The 19,510-nt window shown below is 35.7% G+C and overlaps 1 protein-coding gene across 3 annotated transcripts in view; it reads right to left on the bottom strand.

The window, feature by feature from the left end:
* Positions 1-18,444, bottom strand: part of pdlim5b (PDZ and LIM domain 5b) — a 72,373-nt gene extending 53,929 nt beyond the window's left edge. For 2 of the 3 annotated variants that reach the window (XM_052607685.1, XM_052607687.1), the window contains exons 1-2: positions 18,293-18,444; positions 13,371-13,514 (exon numbers count right to left, since the gene is read on the bottom strand). In XM_052607685.1, coding sequence (XP_052463645.1) covers positions 13,371-13,466 — 96 coding nt within the window. In that variant the 5' untranslated portion in view covers positions 13,467-13,514; positions 18,293-18,444. Of the gene's footprint in view, positions 1-13,370; positions 13,515-14,027; positions 14,155-18,292 lie in introns of those variants that run through there. The other variant, XM_052607686.1, reaches the window with a different exon arrangement.
* Positions 18,445-19,510: the final 1,066 nt, after the last annotated feature.

Below are 19,510 nucleotides of genomic sequence, written 5' to 3'. Positions count from 1 at the left end.
ATATATATATATATATATATATATATATATAAATTACTTGTTTACTTGCAACTCTTTATCTTCTGTCACCAGAAAATAAATGGATTTAAGTAAAATTTTACATTTAAAAAAATTACAATAATAATAATAATAATAATAATAATAATAAACTAACAATAACAACTTAACTATTAAATTAAACAATTTATAACTATTTAATTACGAAATATAAAAATATATAAAACCATAAAATAAAGTTTAAAATAAAAATCCTTACTGTTCCTGAAACTGAATTGTACTCATTTACTCGTAACTCTCGCTCTTCTCTAACAAGCCTAAATACAAACAGAGAACGAGAGCTTGTCCAAAGTCAGATTACATCCACACCGCATTCACCCGGCCTTCCTGGCAATGAATCCAAACGCTTGCCATTTTCAGCACACAAATCCACAAAAACTGTAAATCAGAGAGCGGAGTGAGGCAGCGTGACATGATGGACGAGTTTCATTCACTTCACGATTAAAACCAGATCTGCTCACCCTAACGCTAAATGTGCTGCGGTCGCGTGGATCCTACTCTGATTTTACTAGCATTGGCATTCATGGAAAATTCTTAGCATTGTTATAAGACCCTTTCCCCAGATATAAACCTCTTTGTTTTTGATATAGGAAATGACTGTTAAAGCATTTAACAAGGAATCTGTATTTAGATATAAGGAATTAAACAGATGGTTTTGGGATATAGAGACAAGCAGCACATGTTACAAGATCATAAATGTTACCTAAAGACAGTCAGAGGTGTATTATTATTATGGGCTGGACAATACTAAATGTGCTTGTTTTTATATCAGATCAAAGCATTCACACACTTCAAAAGGATTTGAAATCCCAGAAATCAGTGCCTTTAGCAGCACACTCTGGAACATTTCTGCAGTTATCTCTGCTGAATATCTGACTGATTCAGAGGTCAACTTCCTCTCTGAAACCAGAGGGCTTCAGCTTAACCTCTCAAGTGTGAGTGTGTGTGTGTGTGTGTGTGTGTGTGTGTGTGTGTGTGTGTGAGAGAGAGAGATTGCAAAACAGAGCAACAAGTGTGATCCAGCAGGGTTATTATAGACTAAACTAAAACTACAAATAAAATCATAAAAATAAAATAAATACTAACTCAAGTTTAAGGTTTTTTTTTTTAATTTATTTAATTTTAGCGAATTTTAATTATCTTTTTCCATTTAGTTTAACTTGACTTAAACTGAAGTAAAAAAAAAAAAAAAAATTATATATATATATATAACAAAAATAATAAATAAATAAAAACTACATACTTTGACTGAAATAAAACAGAACATATAAAACTAAAATCTCAATGATATGAAAATAGCAATGATCAGAAATTAAAATCATGGTAGCTTTTTCTGTATAATGTCTAAAAGTTTTGAGACCGACCTACCATGAGCTCTGAAGTCTAGCCAATTTCTCAATCTAAAACAGAAATGTATGAATCATGCTGTTACCATCCAAACAGAAAATGCACCAATGCATTTAAATGAATATTTTGCAATGAAATGTCAAATGCACAGCTTCTAATGACAGTCATGATTTTATATTGTCATACGTCTAGAACAAGCGGTTTCTTCACTCATAAAGTAATTTACAACAGCCTAGTTCTTTATTACCAAAAACTACCCAAAGTTTATAATCCTGTGATTCATCATAAGACCAAGCAGATCGTAGACACCATTAGTGCCAACATGATCTCTTCAGGCTTAGGAAGCCATTGGGAAAAAGCACACCTTTGGGTTAATTTGGTTCTGGAAATCCCTTCAGAGAAAATGAAAGATGGCCACTGCTGAGTTCCATAAACCCTGAGAGGACGACCGTTCCCTGATGTTAAACAATCAGCTACTTACTAAACACTAAATACATCAAACACTTCAAATATATATGCACACACTTTTATACAGAAAAAACTGTGTAAGCTTGTTTGCGCCATGAAAAAAAAAAACAGGAAAACAGGAAAAAAAGGGTACAAATATGAGGGTAAAGGTAATTTTTTTTTATTTTTTCTCACAATTGGGACACTCTTTATATCTAGCAATTCTGACTTTATTAGAATTATTAGAAAAAGAATTAAACTCCATCAGAACTCCAAGAAATGTCAGAGTTGCACAAATAAACTAACTTTTAAATAGACTTTTGTTTTGCAACTTTCTTTCCCTCAGAATTTATATCTTGCAATTCTGAGTTTAGAGCTCACAATTCTAATAGAACATTTCACCACAAGATATAGGTTCTCTCTTATGTAATTTTCTATCAGTTATGTAAATTTAATTACTTAAATTATAATAATAATTTTTTTAATCTCACAATTTTTTTACATTCCACAATTTTTTTTTTTTTTTTTTTTATAATAGCAAGCTATCAACTCAAAGTGAGAAACAGTCATAATCAGCTTTTTTATTCCTTGGTGGAAACAGGCTTCCATAGAAAACCAGGAATAAGAGTCAATTATACAGTATGGTGTCATTGTATAAAAGTGTTTGACCACTGAAGGCAGCAATTGGCCAATCAGATTCAAGTATTCCAGGGTGGCGTGTACTAATTATTAAAATCTTGTCTCTGAAGAATCTGGACGTTTTTACTGGTCACCCAAATGAGTTACCGTTTTCATTCTCATATGGATGATACGGATTCATTTTGAATGGTATCTTATCAGGATTGCTGCACAAATCATGTGTAAAATTAACACCTGAGCATGAATCCAGAACAAACAAGAACCTTAAAATCCCATGTGCGAGCCATCACATATTCTCCTTTAGTTTGTTTTCAGCAGTGATTTGACCGCATGAGGAGTCGGAGATTGGCCCAAGGCCTTAAAAATCAACGTCTATCTCATTTATGCATTGTTTAAATGAAACACAGGGCGGTTTAGAGTCAGCCAAAGAGCTAAAGCAAATAAAAGTGTTCATCATTGGAAATGTCAAACCCACTTTCTGATATGAATCTTGCTTTTGTGCATTAAATGCATTTCAAATGAACTAAAAGCGTTGATTTTAATTCAAACAGCCATCCACAAATTTGCCACACAATTACTAGATTCTAAACCAGAATATATAAACACTGTGCAATTACATTACACATTTAATAAGGATATAAATAAGAACAACTGTAAATGCCCTAAGTTAAGTTAAGTAAGTGTTTGTTCTGGTGCTCCAAACTTACTACAGAGCAACTGGAGAGTTGAAAATAGTCCATGTGGTTTCTGTGAATGTCGCTTTAATAATTGAGCTCTATGTTCTTGCTTCCAAAAATGACAAGTTAGAAAGTGCCACAAAACATCTCCGCGCTCTCGAGTCAGAGCCGCAGTGCTTTGGTTGACTTTCATGTGCCGAAAACCACAGTAACCTTTCTCTGGAAGTATTCTGAGCCTCGACCGCCATCCACCAACTCCAGCGAGCTGACAACACGCCCGGACAGACCGCCAAACCCTGGCCCCAGACACAACTGGAGCAAGACATGCAAGGTTCATATTGAGTGGGAGATTATTCCCGAAGAGGACTAAAGCAGCAGATGGTAAAGTGAATGATTTATGCAGTCGATACCTCCAAAAAGCTCCATTAAAGTGGACCATTCAACTCTTCAGAAGTCATATACGATAGCTTTGTTTGAGGAACAGACTCCAAACCTCATACACACATGCAGGTAATTAGATCTCGTACCAAGTTTGAACATTTGTGACCACAAATAAGGTTTGAGAGCCAGAGAAGAGACTTCGATCAGTTCCTCCTGCTATAGGGACTTGTAGGATTCTCTTTTAAATCCAAATAAACTCACAATCCATTGTTTTCAGGATCTCATATTTTTATAATTATTAATATTTTTTTTAAATGCATTTTTTGTATTTTAAAAGTTTAAGTGGTAACAATATTACCTATTTTGTGTTTTAATACTTTTTTTCCAACAATTATTATTATTACAATATTTTTATTACAATAATTGATTACTTGACAGTCAAGTACTACAACTGTAATATTATTATTTTATTATTATTATTATTATGGTTTTAATACTTTTATTTAGTAGCAGTAGTAGTAGTAGTAGTAGTAGTAGTAGTAGTAGTAGTAATAATAATATTTTTCATAATTGATTTCTTCATTTTATAGTCAAATGGTATAATAATTATATATTTTGTTTCTATTTAGTATTTTGTAATTTGATTTAATAAAATTAGATTTTGTCCCCCAAACTTGTGCGGTCCTAATATGGGTTTGGAACCACATATAATGACAGTAAATCAAACTTTGTTTTGGGGTTGAACTACTCCTCTAACGTGAGATATCTGAACCTTCACAAAGTAGAAGAGTCGAAACTGTGTGATACCAAAACCACTACTTTAAACCAAAACCCTTCATGGAATCCTTAAACTATTCGTCTAAGCCATTAGCCAAGTTATGTCTCTGGAAATCTGAGGCTGATGGAAAGCATTCATCTTCCTGTTCTTTTATTTGCCTCCTGCTTATGTAACGCTGTTCTGAATGGAATCTCGTCCTGCTCTTAACTCACACCCCATCAACACAATTGAAACACACACACACACACACACACACACACACACACTGCATGTGAAACCCAATCACATGGCATGTTCACATTCTACAGGAGCATGGCTGGCCTTGGAGCCGAAGAGCAGTGAAAAGGTTAAAGGAGTGCCATCAGGGATTAATAAAGCACTTGATGTAGGCAGACGGCTAAAATTAGAGCGTGTTTGTTGAGAGTGAGTATCAAATATCAAGCTGACAGAAAGCAGACAGCTTTGTGAGGTTCAGGGCTGATTGGAGGAGCGAATGATGGACGAATGGTGAGATGGACCCTTGACTGAACCAAACCGGGAGGGAAAGTTCAGCAGATGAAACCCAAGAGGGTCTCTGTTTCCGTCTGGTGTTGTAGTTAACGACACACAAAGGAATCACAAAATGCCAGTATTGTTATGCTATCTGTTCCCAAAAAAGGAGTATGAGGCGACTGGAAAGACAGGAACAGACTTCACGAACACCTACAGTTTCCTTCCTCCAGGTCCACGACAAAACCTAGTTTTGCCCACAGAGTACATAAGCAGCTGTCTTCTAAGTGAGCATCTTAAGTGAAACAGAACCACATTAGTGATCTGAAACACTCAATAACTGATAACTGAACATTATACGGAGTTAATGTAAAATAAAAAATTGACACCTTTAATTCATAAGAACTGCACTGGACACAACCAGGTTTATTATAGAAAACTAACTAAAACCATAAAAAAATATATGTACATTTATATTATATTATTTTTTACTTGGGGGGGGGGGGGGACGGGGGGGGAGTGGAGTAGTTTATTTTTACAAAATTTTAAAAAGAAATAAAACTAAAAGGGAAATAAAAATGTAATATGAAATATAAATAATATACAAAATAGAAAAAATACAATAATAATAATAATAATAATAATAAACAACATTAACTGCAATAAATAAATAAAAACAATAAAAGATAAAAATGGCAGAAAAACTATGAAATTACTTTTGTCAAATTCAAATACAAAAAAAATTATAATATATATATATATATATATATATATATATATATATATATAAAAAAACTGTACAATCTAGTGGCAGTTAAACAACACTGGTGATAACGTGCAGGAAGCTGAATTGCAATGACAGGAAGAGGAACTGAATTGCAATTAAAAACAATAAATACAGGTAATGCATTTTATTAAGTGTGATTCCACCTATGTCAACATTTAACATTTGTTTCATGGTTTTCTAGCTAAAAATTACAGTAATATTAACTTCTCTGAATTCCGTACTATAAGTCACACTTATTTTCATAGTTTGGCTGGTCCTGCAACTTATAGTCAGATGGGACTTATTTATCAAAATGAATTTGACATGAACCGAGAGAAATGAACTAAGAGACATGAACCAAGAGAAAACATTACCATCTCCAGCCACCAGAGGGCGCTCTATGCTGCTCAGTTCTCCTGTAGTCTACACTGAAGACATAGAGCGCCCTCTCGTGGCTGGAGACGGTAATGTTTTCTCTTGGTTCTTGGTTCTAAATAAATGCGACTTATAGTCCAGTGCGACTTATACATGTTTTTTTTTCCTCATCATGACGTATTTTTGGACTGATGCGACATATACTTAGGTGCGAGTTATAGTCCGAAAAATAAGGTACTTGTAATTAGGCTCCTTACATTCCCATTCAAACTGCAATTCTACATCCTCTTTGCTGCCTCAATTCAAAATACAATTCAGAAGGACATTCTGAAATAAATCTGGACGGTGCACAACCCTGTTACTTCTAAGTATTCAGCAATAAAGTATGGTAAAATCTAAATTTCTTACACTGAAACCTGCGCAATGCATTCTGGGATTGCCAGTCTGTAAATTATATGCAGCACTGGGTTCAGATTGGGCTGAAAGACACATCAGTATCATTATGTCTTTGCTCTCTCTCTATGATGCTGTCTAGTTAGGCAGCTCACTTTGTTTCAGAACAGAGACCTCAGCGTAAATATTCACTGGCATCTACTCACGCACATCTAGAAGAGCCAAAAGCAGTTCATCTCAAACAGGACGCAGCATCTGATTCAACATGCTTAAACCATAGTGAAAAATGAGCTGCTGTTTTTATTGGTGTGTTTCACAATAGCAGTATCTGATTAAACTCTGTTACCAAGAGACGGGTTGTGTATTGATTCAGTGTGATGTGAAGCATGAACACTCATGCTAGTTAATCACTGACATTGAGATATGCACGGGCCAGTGAAAGTAATAAAGAAAAGAGATTGCGTAAAGATGCATGAGATACAATAACGCTTCATCATCATCATCATTCTGGGACCAAAAACAGAGATAAGGACAACAGCTGTGCACAGACTAGTGTTATTTTAGTATTGAAATACTATTATAGTTTTTCATAATATTTTGAATCAATTATATTTTTCAACTTTTTTTGTTTTAATTTTAGTTAAAGTTTTAATAATTGTTTGTCATTTTTAATAGTTTTTTTATATACGTCTAGAACGATTTTACTTTTATTTCAGTTTAAGTGGAGTTATTTTAGTACAATCACGTTAATATAATTAAAATGAGAAATGCAGCAATGGCAACTGCTGAATTAAAACGGTTTTAATATTTTATTTCAGTTAAGGTTTTTTTGTTTTTGTTTTTTTGCATTTATTTTTTCACGTAAAGATGTTTTTGTAGATTTAGTTAAGCATAATAAGCCTGGTGCAGATGGCATTATTTGGCAGATATTTAAAAAATAATGTAATCTTTATATTTATATTGTTTATATAAATGTACTTTATTTTACTATATTTACATATGAATATAAAATCATTAAAGTTTTAAATATGAAGTTTTAGTTTTAGTCAACTATGATAATCCTGCAGACAACATAATCAGTCATGAAATCCGTTCATATTATGCAATGTTTTTAAAAATAAAATCAATCATGATCATTCACAGAACTGTTTGAACAAATACACATTTCTCCAATTATGCAATTATCCACATTGAAAAGACAGCAAACAAAAAGCCTTCCGAATGATTTATAGCTTTGCTCTGGCCTGAAATGTGCATGTTTGGTGTTAGATGGCTTTTATTTTAAACTACTGGATAATGAATGACGTCTAACATAATGGAAAGTTGAAATCACTTGTACATTTTGATCATTTTTGCTTTCCCTCACAGCAGTTAAAGATAACCAACTCCCCCGATAAACCATTTCTGTTATCTCAAGCGTTATTTATGGTGCTTTAACGGGCCTAGTTAAAATCAGCCCAAATAAACCATCCCGTTCCCCACGTCAAGCCGGAATCCTCCCACATCTGGAGGTCAAATGACTCGGGAAGGCCATGGACAAACAAATATTATGAGCAAATCAGAGCGTCCTCAGATCAGTGGTGCTCACTGAGTAAATAGTGTATGCAGACATTCCTATAGGCTCTTAAAATAGAGTATTAGTGTTTTGTCTAAGAACATTACATTTCCATGTTGATAAATGTGCTCACAGATGCATTCAGAAAAATCTCCCAAGACCCATCTGTTACTCCGCTAGAGAAACAAACCAGACTCCAGCGCCTTCCCTGCAGTGTCAAGTTTTTGTTATTTACACACAGAACAAAAGGCTCTGAACGATTCTTGAACAAGTGTTTCGTCTGGAGGTTTAGTTCAGCACACGGTTAAATCAAACTCCGATGAACAGCACCTGCTGTAGGATCCACTCAAGTAAAGTACAGTAAACAAATGACTAAATACCTCCTCACCACACCAGACACAGCTTCAGGACCTACTTTATGCACATACGCTAAACACAAGCAATTATAGTTGTTTGTATATAAGTGCAAAATAAAATAGAAAAAAAAACTATTGAGATTATACTGTAGTACATCTAGTCAATTTCAATAAATGCATACATATACGTGTGTGTATAAAAATATTTGTATAAATATAAAAATAAAATAATTAATATAAAAAGTTAAAAAAATATTTTTATATATTTGACATGCTATATAAAATATGCAATTAATATATTTAAATATTAGATATTTATAAAAATATATATACATTTAAACTATTAAAAAAGTGAGTCATTTATATATTTTAATGTACTGCAAAATTATGTTTTTATATAGTATATAATTATATACAGAAAAAAACATTGTATAATGTAAACATATTTAATTGTTTATATAAAATTGCATATTTAAAATATATAAAATTAAAAAAATAAAATACCTTGTGCCCACCATCGCTATTTAATTCATAACGCAGATGACCTTAAAAGAGAAATCGGATTATAAATAGTTCTAATTTTTAAAGACAAACACATAGTAGACTATCAGATCAATTGTCATGGGAATGCAACAGTTCTTGCTGAGCAAATTAATACTTCACACGTTTACATCTTAATTCCTTTGATTACTGTGGTTTGATCCTGCCACATTAATGCAGGAATGCATGTGAAGTATGTAGAACAGGACTGCACGCTCGCAGGGTTTTGAGCGAGCACTCAAAGTACGCTTGTGACCATACACATCTCTGAAAGAGCCCATCCCAGACTCTGGGACTCGCACACAAAGGCAGCTCTGTGGTGAAGGTCTGGCCCGTGACCATGGCAATATCAACACTTCACCGTCGCTCCAAAAGCAACACGGGCAGCTGCCGTCTCAACCTCCAGCGTGCGATGAGATTAACAGCAGGCTCCCGGATGACAAAGATCCGTCTTAATGCAGCGAGGCATGCTGGGAAACCGGAGACAGCGTCCCGGTCGGATCAGAGTGCAGAAGCACTGATGCAGTGTGACTTATCTGAATGACTCCAGCCGGCAGCGTTCGGTTCATAGATGGGAACGCTTTAGAAGAGAACAAATCAAGAAAACATGCATTAAACGCTTCTGAAAACTGGTGAGAAGGTTTGACTTTCACAACGAGATTCACTGTCAGACTTTAATTCTTTCAGAAGTCTTACACAAGAGTCATGTTACTAGAGTTGATAGCGACTAATTTTTACTGTTTTATGTCCCAACACCTTCAGCTTTTGTGTTCCTGACGGGTAATAAATCAAACACTGAATCTCTCTCTCTCTAGTATAAGTCACACTGCTCTAAAGGACCAAACAGAGGATGCCAAGAACCGCATTTGGTTTCTCTGAAACCATCTCCAATATCCCTGTGATCCAATATCTCTCAATTCTCTAAAGTAAAGGCAGATCGATTTTATTTAATGATCTGCACATTTGTTCAATTAAAGAGAATAAATTAATTAAACAAGCACGTAAATCACATCAGTTCACTAAAACAATAAATAACAGACAAAAATAGATCGAATCTAGCAAGCAAGCAAACAGGAGTTGTTTTAAAATGTTGATTTATAGAAAAAAAATATTCTAAGCATCTGATTCAGCAGCCGCTGTGTCTGTTCAGTAAAAAAGTTACTCAATACTCTTAAGTAAGGACAGATGGGCTTATACGATTTGTACAAGCCCAAAAGCGTTTATGACATCCGTACTTTATGAAACTCCTGCAGCAGTTTTGGCTCGTAACGTGGGTTTGTGTGACTGCGGCATGCGCTTCAGGCCTCGACACATCCAGGGTGTGGACGCTCGCCCGGCTGGCACGACTCAGCGCATGAGAAAGTGTGATGTAAGAGGAAAATCGTTCTGCATGAATCAAAAGGAACCTGAGATAATTTCCCCTGGAGCTGAAAAGCGACCACACCAAATAAGGGATCAGATAGATCTCATTCCACAGTTTTCCACTGCAGATTGAGCCGCTGGTGTCAGTCGCTCCGTCTCCCCTCTCACAGCTGCCCAGAGAGTATAAAATAACTTCCTCTGACAGGAAGTGCCATTATCTCCCACAGGAGTCTTGCTGTGGTGGGCAGCGCTCGAGAGAGTCACGGTCCGGCTCCACGTGTCCCACAGACCTCTTTTAACGGATGGAGGAGGGTGCAGCACACACCTCAGCACCTTCTGAAACATTCACAGGGCTAATAATACCAACAGCAGATAAGCCATCCACCGCATATCACAGAAAGCCTTCAGCCGGGCGAGAGCAGGAGAGGGGTGGTTAACGAAATTATGAAATGTTTACTGATGAAGGGTTTTGATTTAGTTATAGATGAGAAGATGAGATGATGAGATAAGAGGGAACATCTGCACCATGACAATAATTAAAAAATGTCATTCAAACAAATAATAATAATATATATATATATATATATATATATATATATATATATATATATATATATATAAAATTCTAATAATTTAGTAATTATTTCTGACAGTCGTTTTCATTTCAGAATCCATAGCACAAATTAATTGTATATATAAAATGTGTTACATTTTGCCATTTACTTTAATACACCAAACAGCATTCAAATACTTGTAATGTTTTTGAAAGAAGTCTCTTCTGCTCACCAGGGCTGCATTTATTTGGTTACAAATACAGTAAAATTGTGAAATATTATTACAATTAAAAATAGCTGTTATCTCTATGAATCTCTATTAAAGTGTAATTTATTTCTGTGATGCTCCGCTGTATTTTCAGCATCATTCCTCCAGTCTTCAGTGTCACATGATCTTCAGAAATCAGAATAATATGATGATTTACTGCTCAAGACACATTTCTGATTATTATTAATGTTGAAAAGAGTTGTGCTGCACAATATTTTTGTGGAAACTGATATATTTTATTTTTCCGGATTCACAGATGAATAGAAAGTAAAAAAAAAAAACAGTATTTATTTGAAATTATAAAATGTCTTAACCGTCACTTTTCATCAACTTAATGCAGCCCTGCTGAATGAAACCATTCATTTCTCTCCAAATAAAAACTAACTTTAAACAACATTTAAATGTTTGAATATTTAATAAAAATTAATCAAATTAATGAATATGGCAAAATACTGACTAAAGTTAAAAGACATTTTTAATAAATGATAAAACATACATTTATCTAAATATCTTCATACACACACACACACACACACACACACAAAAAAAAAAAAAAACTTTAAGGTACTAATAGCTACCATTTAGGTGTAAATACAGTACAAAGTTTGCTTTAGGGTACTGCTCAGGGATAGCGTTGTACTTTTTTATAAGATTGTACAGGTTGCACAATGATGACAGAATGATCGTTTTAACTCAATCTACACCAGGACTCACTCTTTTTCTCTCCGGTCATTACACAATGCACACAAGGCCGCTCTTTCCACTCCAGTCAATCCACTGGCCCATAAAGGGCTGCTTTTTGTGGAGAAGTCCAGATGACAAGAGACATACATCCTCATATCTCAACATCCCACAGTTTCCACTTCTGTCACCATTCATTACATGCAACTGAGTCATGGCTGCACCGAGCAAGAAGATCTGTACAAATCGCCCAGAAACACGGTTGCTACATCTATGACGCACTAAGCATTCATCAGCATCCATGCCAGCATCTTTTCGCTCCACACACACCAGTCAGTGCCGCCTGCCAAAGCGGAGCTCAGATTTACGGTCGCGGTGCTTCCAGACAGATATTTCTGGGGTTTAAAGTCTCTGCTCGAGTGTTAAGAGTGCAGCTGGAGAGCTCAAGCTCCTGTGCAAACCTGCAGACAGATCCAACTCTATTGCAAAGGATACACATCGTCCCTCGGAGGCCCGTGCTGCATGTGGACGCCAGGTGAGAGACCTGCATTTGGGGGCCGTCCATGAAAGATCAATGGGAAATAAGCTGAATAAATGAGCTCATGTTTAAGCAGAAGTGATGGGTGAGGTTTTCTTGGAGTGGCTTTATGGCAAAAATATAAGTCTGGCAACCAAACACATTAACTTTGTGTCTTACTTGGACAATCTGTTTCCTGTGACCTCAAACAGATGCCTGTTTTTCGTGGTGGAAATCCTTTGGTAATATAACCTCCAAAGCGCTTTATTAAAGGCAATTTCCTTGAATGATATTTAAAAATTTAAGTCAACAGGCAACAGAGACCGCAACTCATTTTACTGCCATAATGAGACGTCTTGTGAAACAGTTTATGCAATAAAAATAAAAACCGTGGGTAAATTGACTGGATCGACGAGACCAGATTTTGGTCGGAGCTAATGGAAAGTTTGCATAAGATTAACCAGAAGCCCAAGATGTGTAAATCAAGTGAACAAAATTACTGACAAAACTGTTAGTTGATGACGAGTTCTTTGATTTCTGTCAAAGATAAAGATGAGATGGAAAATGTGCATTATGATGATGTTTCGTAATCAAGTGGAAAAAAAAGGGAAGTAGGAAAAAAGCAAAAAAAAGTCTGTGTCTAGTGTGTTTTAACAAGAATTAGGAGTATGTCAGAAAAGAAAACGAAGAATAAAAAAAATGTTTAGAAGATTTACCCATTTACACTTGTTTTTAATAATTGAGTCTGGGGTGAAAGTATGGTGCATTATAAAATAGATTAATCAATATTTACAGTACGTTCTGTTTTGAAGTATAACTGAAATGAATCCCTGTGTTAAACTTTCAAGTATATAAATGATCAACTTCTAACAACAAATCTATAGATGTCTTTGTAAAGAAATATGCACGTGGTAAGAAATATGACGTAAAGCTGACGCAAAGCTTAAGAGGTAAATACTGATAACAGGATAAACTACAGATGGATAGAGAAAAGCAGAGACTACAACATCTCTGTAACCAAACATGAGCCTCATAACAGGGTCCATCGTCCCCCAAAAGCCTAAAAGCATGTGCTTAACAACATCCTGAGGATGCACAGATTAAAGAAGAACTACATGTCTCTCATGCACCTATTATTGACATTTAAAGGGCCATTTAAAGTGTGCATGACATGAGGTTGACACTTACTTTGGAGATGGTGAGAGGCATGCTGAAGTCCTTGCCACCCTGTAGTCTGAAGCCCCAGGGGGAAGGTCCAGTCAAGGACACGCTAAAGTTACTCATGTTGAAGTGGGTCACTGTAGGGGGTACTGCCAAAGTCCAATTTACAGCCTGAAAAATGACAGCAAAGAGTTTTAGTAGGACACACAGTAAAGGTCACTGATCATGCAGAAACAAAACATGATCTAATGACACCTTTGACACCTAAACATGTCATTTTGCAACTTTAGACAAAACCCTTGCCTTGGAGGTGTCAAATAGAGTTTATACCCAATCAAATAGATACAAATAAAGCAAACATAGAGAAATAGAAACACATGAATGCATGCAAGCAAATAAGCAAAACAAAAAACACCACCACAAATATATTACAAAAACAAACATAAAAACAAGCAAAGAAAATAATACGAAATCCGATTATTAGGCTGAAATAGACGAATAGAGAAGTGTGACGGATTGATGTGGAAAATGTTACAGGTTTCTAAATAAATCTAGGGACAAGACTGTTCATAGTCCAAAATTATCCCACAAGTACAGATAAAACAAAAGAGCAATCGCTATTTAAATAAACCTGACGTGACGAGGGAATCTTGGTGCGCAGGGGCTAGTATTTTAAGAGCTTACGGGTGAGCGTGCAGTTGTTGGCGAGGTAAAACCCTGGTAAAATCCAGCACAGACCAAACAGAAACATTCCAGAGGAACGGATTAGACTTTAGGGGGTCTCTCTCAGGAATGTCCCGCAGCCACAACACTGACGAAGTTAAAATCAACGTTATTCACCTGCTCAGACATCACTATGTGTCAGTAACGGAGGACATCTAAACTACAAAAACCATTTCAACTGACCTGGTTTTTTCTACACCCTCAAACATGCATTCATATTCATCAAACGCTCTCTTCCACGTTCACTGATGTTTATTTATATATCACACTGTGGATTTTCCATTTTTTGTTATAAAATGGACAAATGTAAAGATGAGGGCCAGTGAAAGTCACTGAAGTATGTGGATGACAACATGCACCACATAGCCACGACATTAACATTAGCAGCCATCTATTTAATAACCGAATACCAGAGTTTCATGGAACGAGAACATGAACGTCACTGGTGACTCAAAGATGTGTTGTGTGCCTCATGTTGTGTCTGTGGCTATTGAATGAATGTGTGAATGAGTAAGTGAAGCTGATGCAATGTTCTTTTGATAGCAGTTCCTCTGGAAGCACTAAGGGTGCGGTTATAAAGAACAGCTTGTATTGAGAACTTCCAATATAGAGTGAATTAAGAGTTTTTCCATGCCTGAAGCCATCATGGCTGTTTGTGTTTGTCACACAGGCTTTCTAACGGGTCCTATACTCATCTTTTCACATCTACATTCATAGCAGTGTTGTGATTCAGACAGAGTCAGCAGAGATAATTGAGCTTCTCGTGACTATTAGTTTGAATGCATCTATATGAACAAATACTTCAAAAAGTAGACACATTTTAAGCAAATGTAAGATTAGAATTTATAATGCAAAAAACAAATAAGCTATTAAGGCATTTTAAAATTAAACCAATGCTTCTGGCTAAAATATGAGTCCATAATCCATTGCAACACTTCCTGTATTGTAAAAGTCCATCTCCTGTTGTCTCTCATGTCAAAATCCACCCACATATTTGTTTAGAGCTGATTCTGACGGCACCTATTCACTGCAGAGGATCCATTGGTTGAGCAATTGATGGAATGCAACATTTCTCCAAATCTGATGAAGAAATAAACTAATCTACATCTTGGATAGTCATAAAATGTTGTTTTTATTCTGGGTGAGCTATTCCTTTAAGCGCATAATAATGGCAATTAGTTACTTTTGAGCTTGAAACATGCTCAGTCATATACACAAAAACCAACTTTAAAACTATAAACAAGGGGTAACCACAGAGGCTTAATATGTCAGGCACCATATGAGCTAAAACTAAAGCTAAAGCTTTTCCACTGATCTGTCATGGTTGGTTTTCTCATGGTGCGAATGGCGCCACGCTGCTTGGTGACGGTTACGACGCGATACCAAAGGCACGCCCTGGAAAACAGACAGCCTGGTATCCATCCGACCAATAAAAACATAGCATTTTATTTAGTAAAATAAAGTAACTATACATTTTTGGACCCCAGCACTTCATTTTTGGACCATTTTCGGTTCGCCGGAGAACCTTTCAGTAAACAGTTCTTAAAACAACCATTTTTCTTAGAGTGAAGAATGTACTAAAAATAACTTCTGTGGATTGGTAAGGTTACATGTATGTTAGTGGTTCTTCATTGAACCATCGATGTTAATAAAGAACCTTTAAGAGTGAATATGATCAAAGCTAAACATCATATCGCCCAGAAACAGCATAACTTTCCCATTTATGGAAAGTTCCATTTAAATGGAGGAATAACCTAATTCTTCATCCATTCGAGCTCTAAAATAACACACTTATGACAGCCATTAAATCACTGCATGTGTAGACAGGGTTGAGCTACTGATCCATAGGTGGCATTTTAGGAATTTATGATGCCAACACATAAAGAAACAAGCGCCAACAGAGCTGGACTTTCAATACAACATTTAACAATTTATTGTTTAGCCATGCAAGTCTATCCTCAGAACCTAGAAACTACCAAAGTTACCCATAAACACATTCTCAGACGCTGCTCCGTTTGGTCAGTCAGCTGCGAAAGCATTCAGAGCTTCCCTTTAAAACACAGGTGTGCTCTGTATTGCTGACCAACTAATGATCACCTGGTTTCATTTGGCTCGTATGTAACAGGAATGCACCTGAACAAAACGTCCTTGTGTTTTACTAGGCTGTTACCAACTTCTTATTGAAAGATCCCGATGGTTAAGCTCCAACAGACATCACCTGCAGACCAGAGACGCAAAACCGCACCCGGCCTGGGTTCATTTCAGGCGTGTTGGATCACGTCCGTATGAAATAACTTATCCTTGTCTATTGAATGGGAAGGTTAGGAGTGGTTGGTAAGTGTTGGCGGGTTTCAATTCCACCTACACACATGGACACGATCCTGTTTTCTGATCGACTACTTCCCCAGATGTCCCCAAAGAAGGTTTCATAAAATTTAGCTCTCTTCTGGGGATGATTGTGTATGAAAATATAGTATGTACACACACCAACGCAAGCTAGCATACTACTCACTTTCTTGATTAAAGGATTAGCTCACTTCCAGAATACAAATTCATTTAATCAGCCCTGTGTTCATGCCTTTCTGTCATCGGTCTCACAGAAATTAAGTTTTTTTTTTAGCAAAAAACTCCAGGATTTTTCTCCATATAAGAGACTTCATTGGGGACCAATGGGCTGTTGGTCCAAAATTCAGTTAGTTCTTGACTCAAAAAAAAACTCATCTAACGTTGTTGTTTTCCCATTTTTTTTGTAAAGGGCGTTTGATTTTTTTGGCATGTTTGCTTTGTAAACACTGGGGCGTGCTGCCGCCTGCGTCACGTCTGACCTTTCAAACGTGATTCCGTCATACGTGAAGTCCAGCTAGTGCAAGATGTGCATTTGTGGTTAAAAAGTATAAAAATATTTAAGAAAATGAGCATTGGTTTCTCTAGATAAGACTCTTATTCCTCGGCTGGGATTGTGTAGAGCTCTTCGAAGCTGCACTGAAACTCTAATTTAGACCTTTAGCTCATTGGTCCCCATTGAAATCCATTATATGGATAAAAATCCTGGAATGTTTTCCTCAAAAACTCTTAATTTCTTTGTAACTAAATAAAGAAAGTTATGAACATTGGGCATTTTTATTCTGCAAATGAACTAATCCTTTAAACTCAATGACCTTTAGTCATTTGGAACCACCAAAATTACATGAAATGACTGTTAATTATGTTCATACTGAGTTTTAAGCGTGTGGTAATTAAGCTTACTATTATTATCCACTCGATGAAGAACCTTTGACTTACATGCACTATTAAAAATAAGTTTTTGAGTGGCATCTACGTTTCCATGACGAAACTTTACCAATTATGGAACCCTTCTATTCAACAAAAGGTCCTGTAGATTATTAAAAGAGTTCTTTACACTAAGAAAACAACGGTTCTTTTAAAAACTGCTGATTAGTTTTTTGAACAACCAAAAATTCTTGTTCAATAGCACTGTTGCAAAAACCCGCTGGGAATCTTTTTTTTTTTTTTTTTTAAGTGAAGGAGTTTTTCATGAAACATCGATTCCAATAAAAAAACTCAAATGTCTGTTATTAGACATGAAACATCACTTTAGAGCAAAACGATTCAAATTGCCACAGTGAGGACTTTATCTGCTATACTGACGCACAAACCGGCAATTTTACTCTTTTCTCATAAAATTTCACTTTTGTTTCTTACTTCAAACTCTCAAGGAAAACTGACCGCAGAGTGACACTTGAAATTGACACATACAACAGCCATCATCAAATCTCTACACAAACTGTGCAACTTATCAAATAAATAGCGATAAATCTACTTATCTAAAGCTGTGCTGACACGCCTTTACGAAAACATGAGCAGATAAACACTTCCTCGTCGGATAATAACAGTCATAAGCCGCTTTAACTTTCAAAACGGAAACAGCGCGAAAAAATAAATAACCGTTAAACTTCCTCAAAAGTTAATTGATAACCACTGGTAAACATTACCTAGCTACAGTCGGATTGCGTTTTAATATTTAAGGTTTTCGTGATGTAAATCCCCTTTTGAAACTTACAAGAACTTTAATTCGGATCAGATTCAGAGGATAAAGCTAGTTTTTTTTATTTATTAGTATTAGTATTATTTTTATTCCACGCGAATCGGAACACTGTCAACTCATTCGTTACACCATCGCGCCGCAAGCACGTAAAGTCACAAAAACGCAAGCTCATGTCACTCACCTCTGAGCTGCTGCGGAGTCAAACCGAGAGTGTGAGGAAGACAGAGACCGAAAACGAGTTTAGAAACTCCGGCGAGCGTCTGACTGACTTCCGCCCCTTTAACACGAGCCGAGAGGAAATTCCCACCGCTGCGCGGACGCGGTGACGTCACCGGTGACGGACGGACTGAGACACCGACGTAGACCAAAACTAACATTAAATGGATTATTTTTTTGTACTATTTTTCACAAACAAAATATATATGAATTTTTTTTTGGAACTCTGTTACTGATACAATTATTTGGATGACTACTTGGTTAATACCCTTTAAATATAGTATTTATAATATAACTAAAGAAATACATTTTATATTTTGCATTTAACGTTAAATTATTAATTTCAAGATACTCTGATACTGATGATTTATTTTCCTTTTTGGTAAAAGTGAGAAAGAGCTGATTCATTTCTCTTAGAATATAAAATTGTTGAAAACCCATATATATATATATATATATATATATATATATATATATGGGTTTTCAACAATTTTATATTCTAAGAAAAATGAATGTATATATATATATATATGTATATGTTTTTTTTATTTTTGAATTTGAAATAAAAACAAAACAAAATTCATTCATATCTTTAAAATATCAAAATACTGCTCGGTCTACAAATCTTTTTCTGTGAAACACTGTGACTCAACACAAATAATCTAAGATTAAAGTAATCAAAAATACATTCGTTTGGATGCCAGGAGCACTTTCAATGCTTTAGAGACTGTACTTAGTTGAGCTAAATGAATCTAACAAAACATGTCTTTTTCACATATTAATGAACATTAACTAGGTCTGATGCTGTGGAATTAGAAGCATACAGTATAGAGTTCACTTACAGTAATAATATCTGATGTCAATTCGAAGAACAATCAATCAAAAACGTCATTTCATTTGTTAAATAAGTTTCTCACAATAAGCTGTTATGCCCAGAAGCGATAACAATCTGAATGAGGTCATGCAGGAGACGCCCGGCTCAGGCCAGTGTTAGTGACACAATCATCTCAACACAAGCTGCTGTCAGTTCTCCCATCTCTGAATACCGGCAGATTCCTCCTATAGTTGATGACAACAATTGGTAACGTGTTTCAGAACAAAAGCATTAGGTGGTAATCACAACCGTGTAATATTAAGAGCAAACAGTGTGTTATCAGTAATCAGGTGAGATGTGTTTCAATCA

Source organism: Carassius gibelio, chromosome A10, assembly GCF_023724105.1.
Source record: "Carassius gibelio isolate Cgi1373 ecotype wild population from Czech Republic chromosome A10, carGib1.2-hapl.c, whole genome shotgun sequence".
Lineage (NCBI taxonomy): Eukaryota > Metazoa > Chordata > Actinopteri > Cypriniformes > Cyprinidae > Carassius > Carassius gibelio.
The sequence above is the reverse complement of the archived record's forward strand: the minus strand, read 5'-3'. Positions and strand labels throughout refer to the sequence as shown.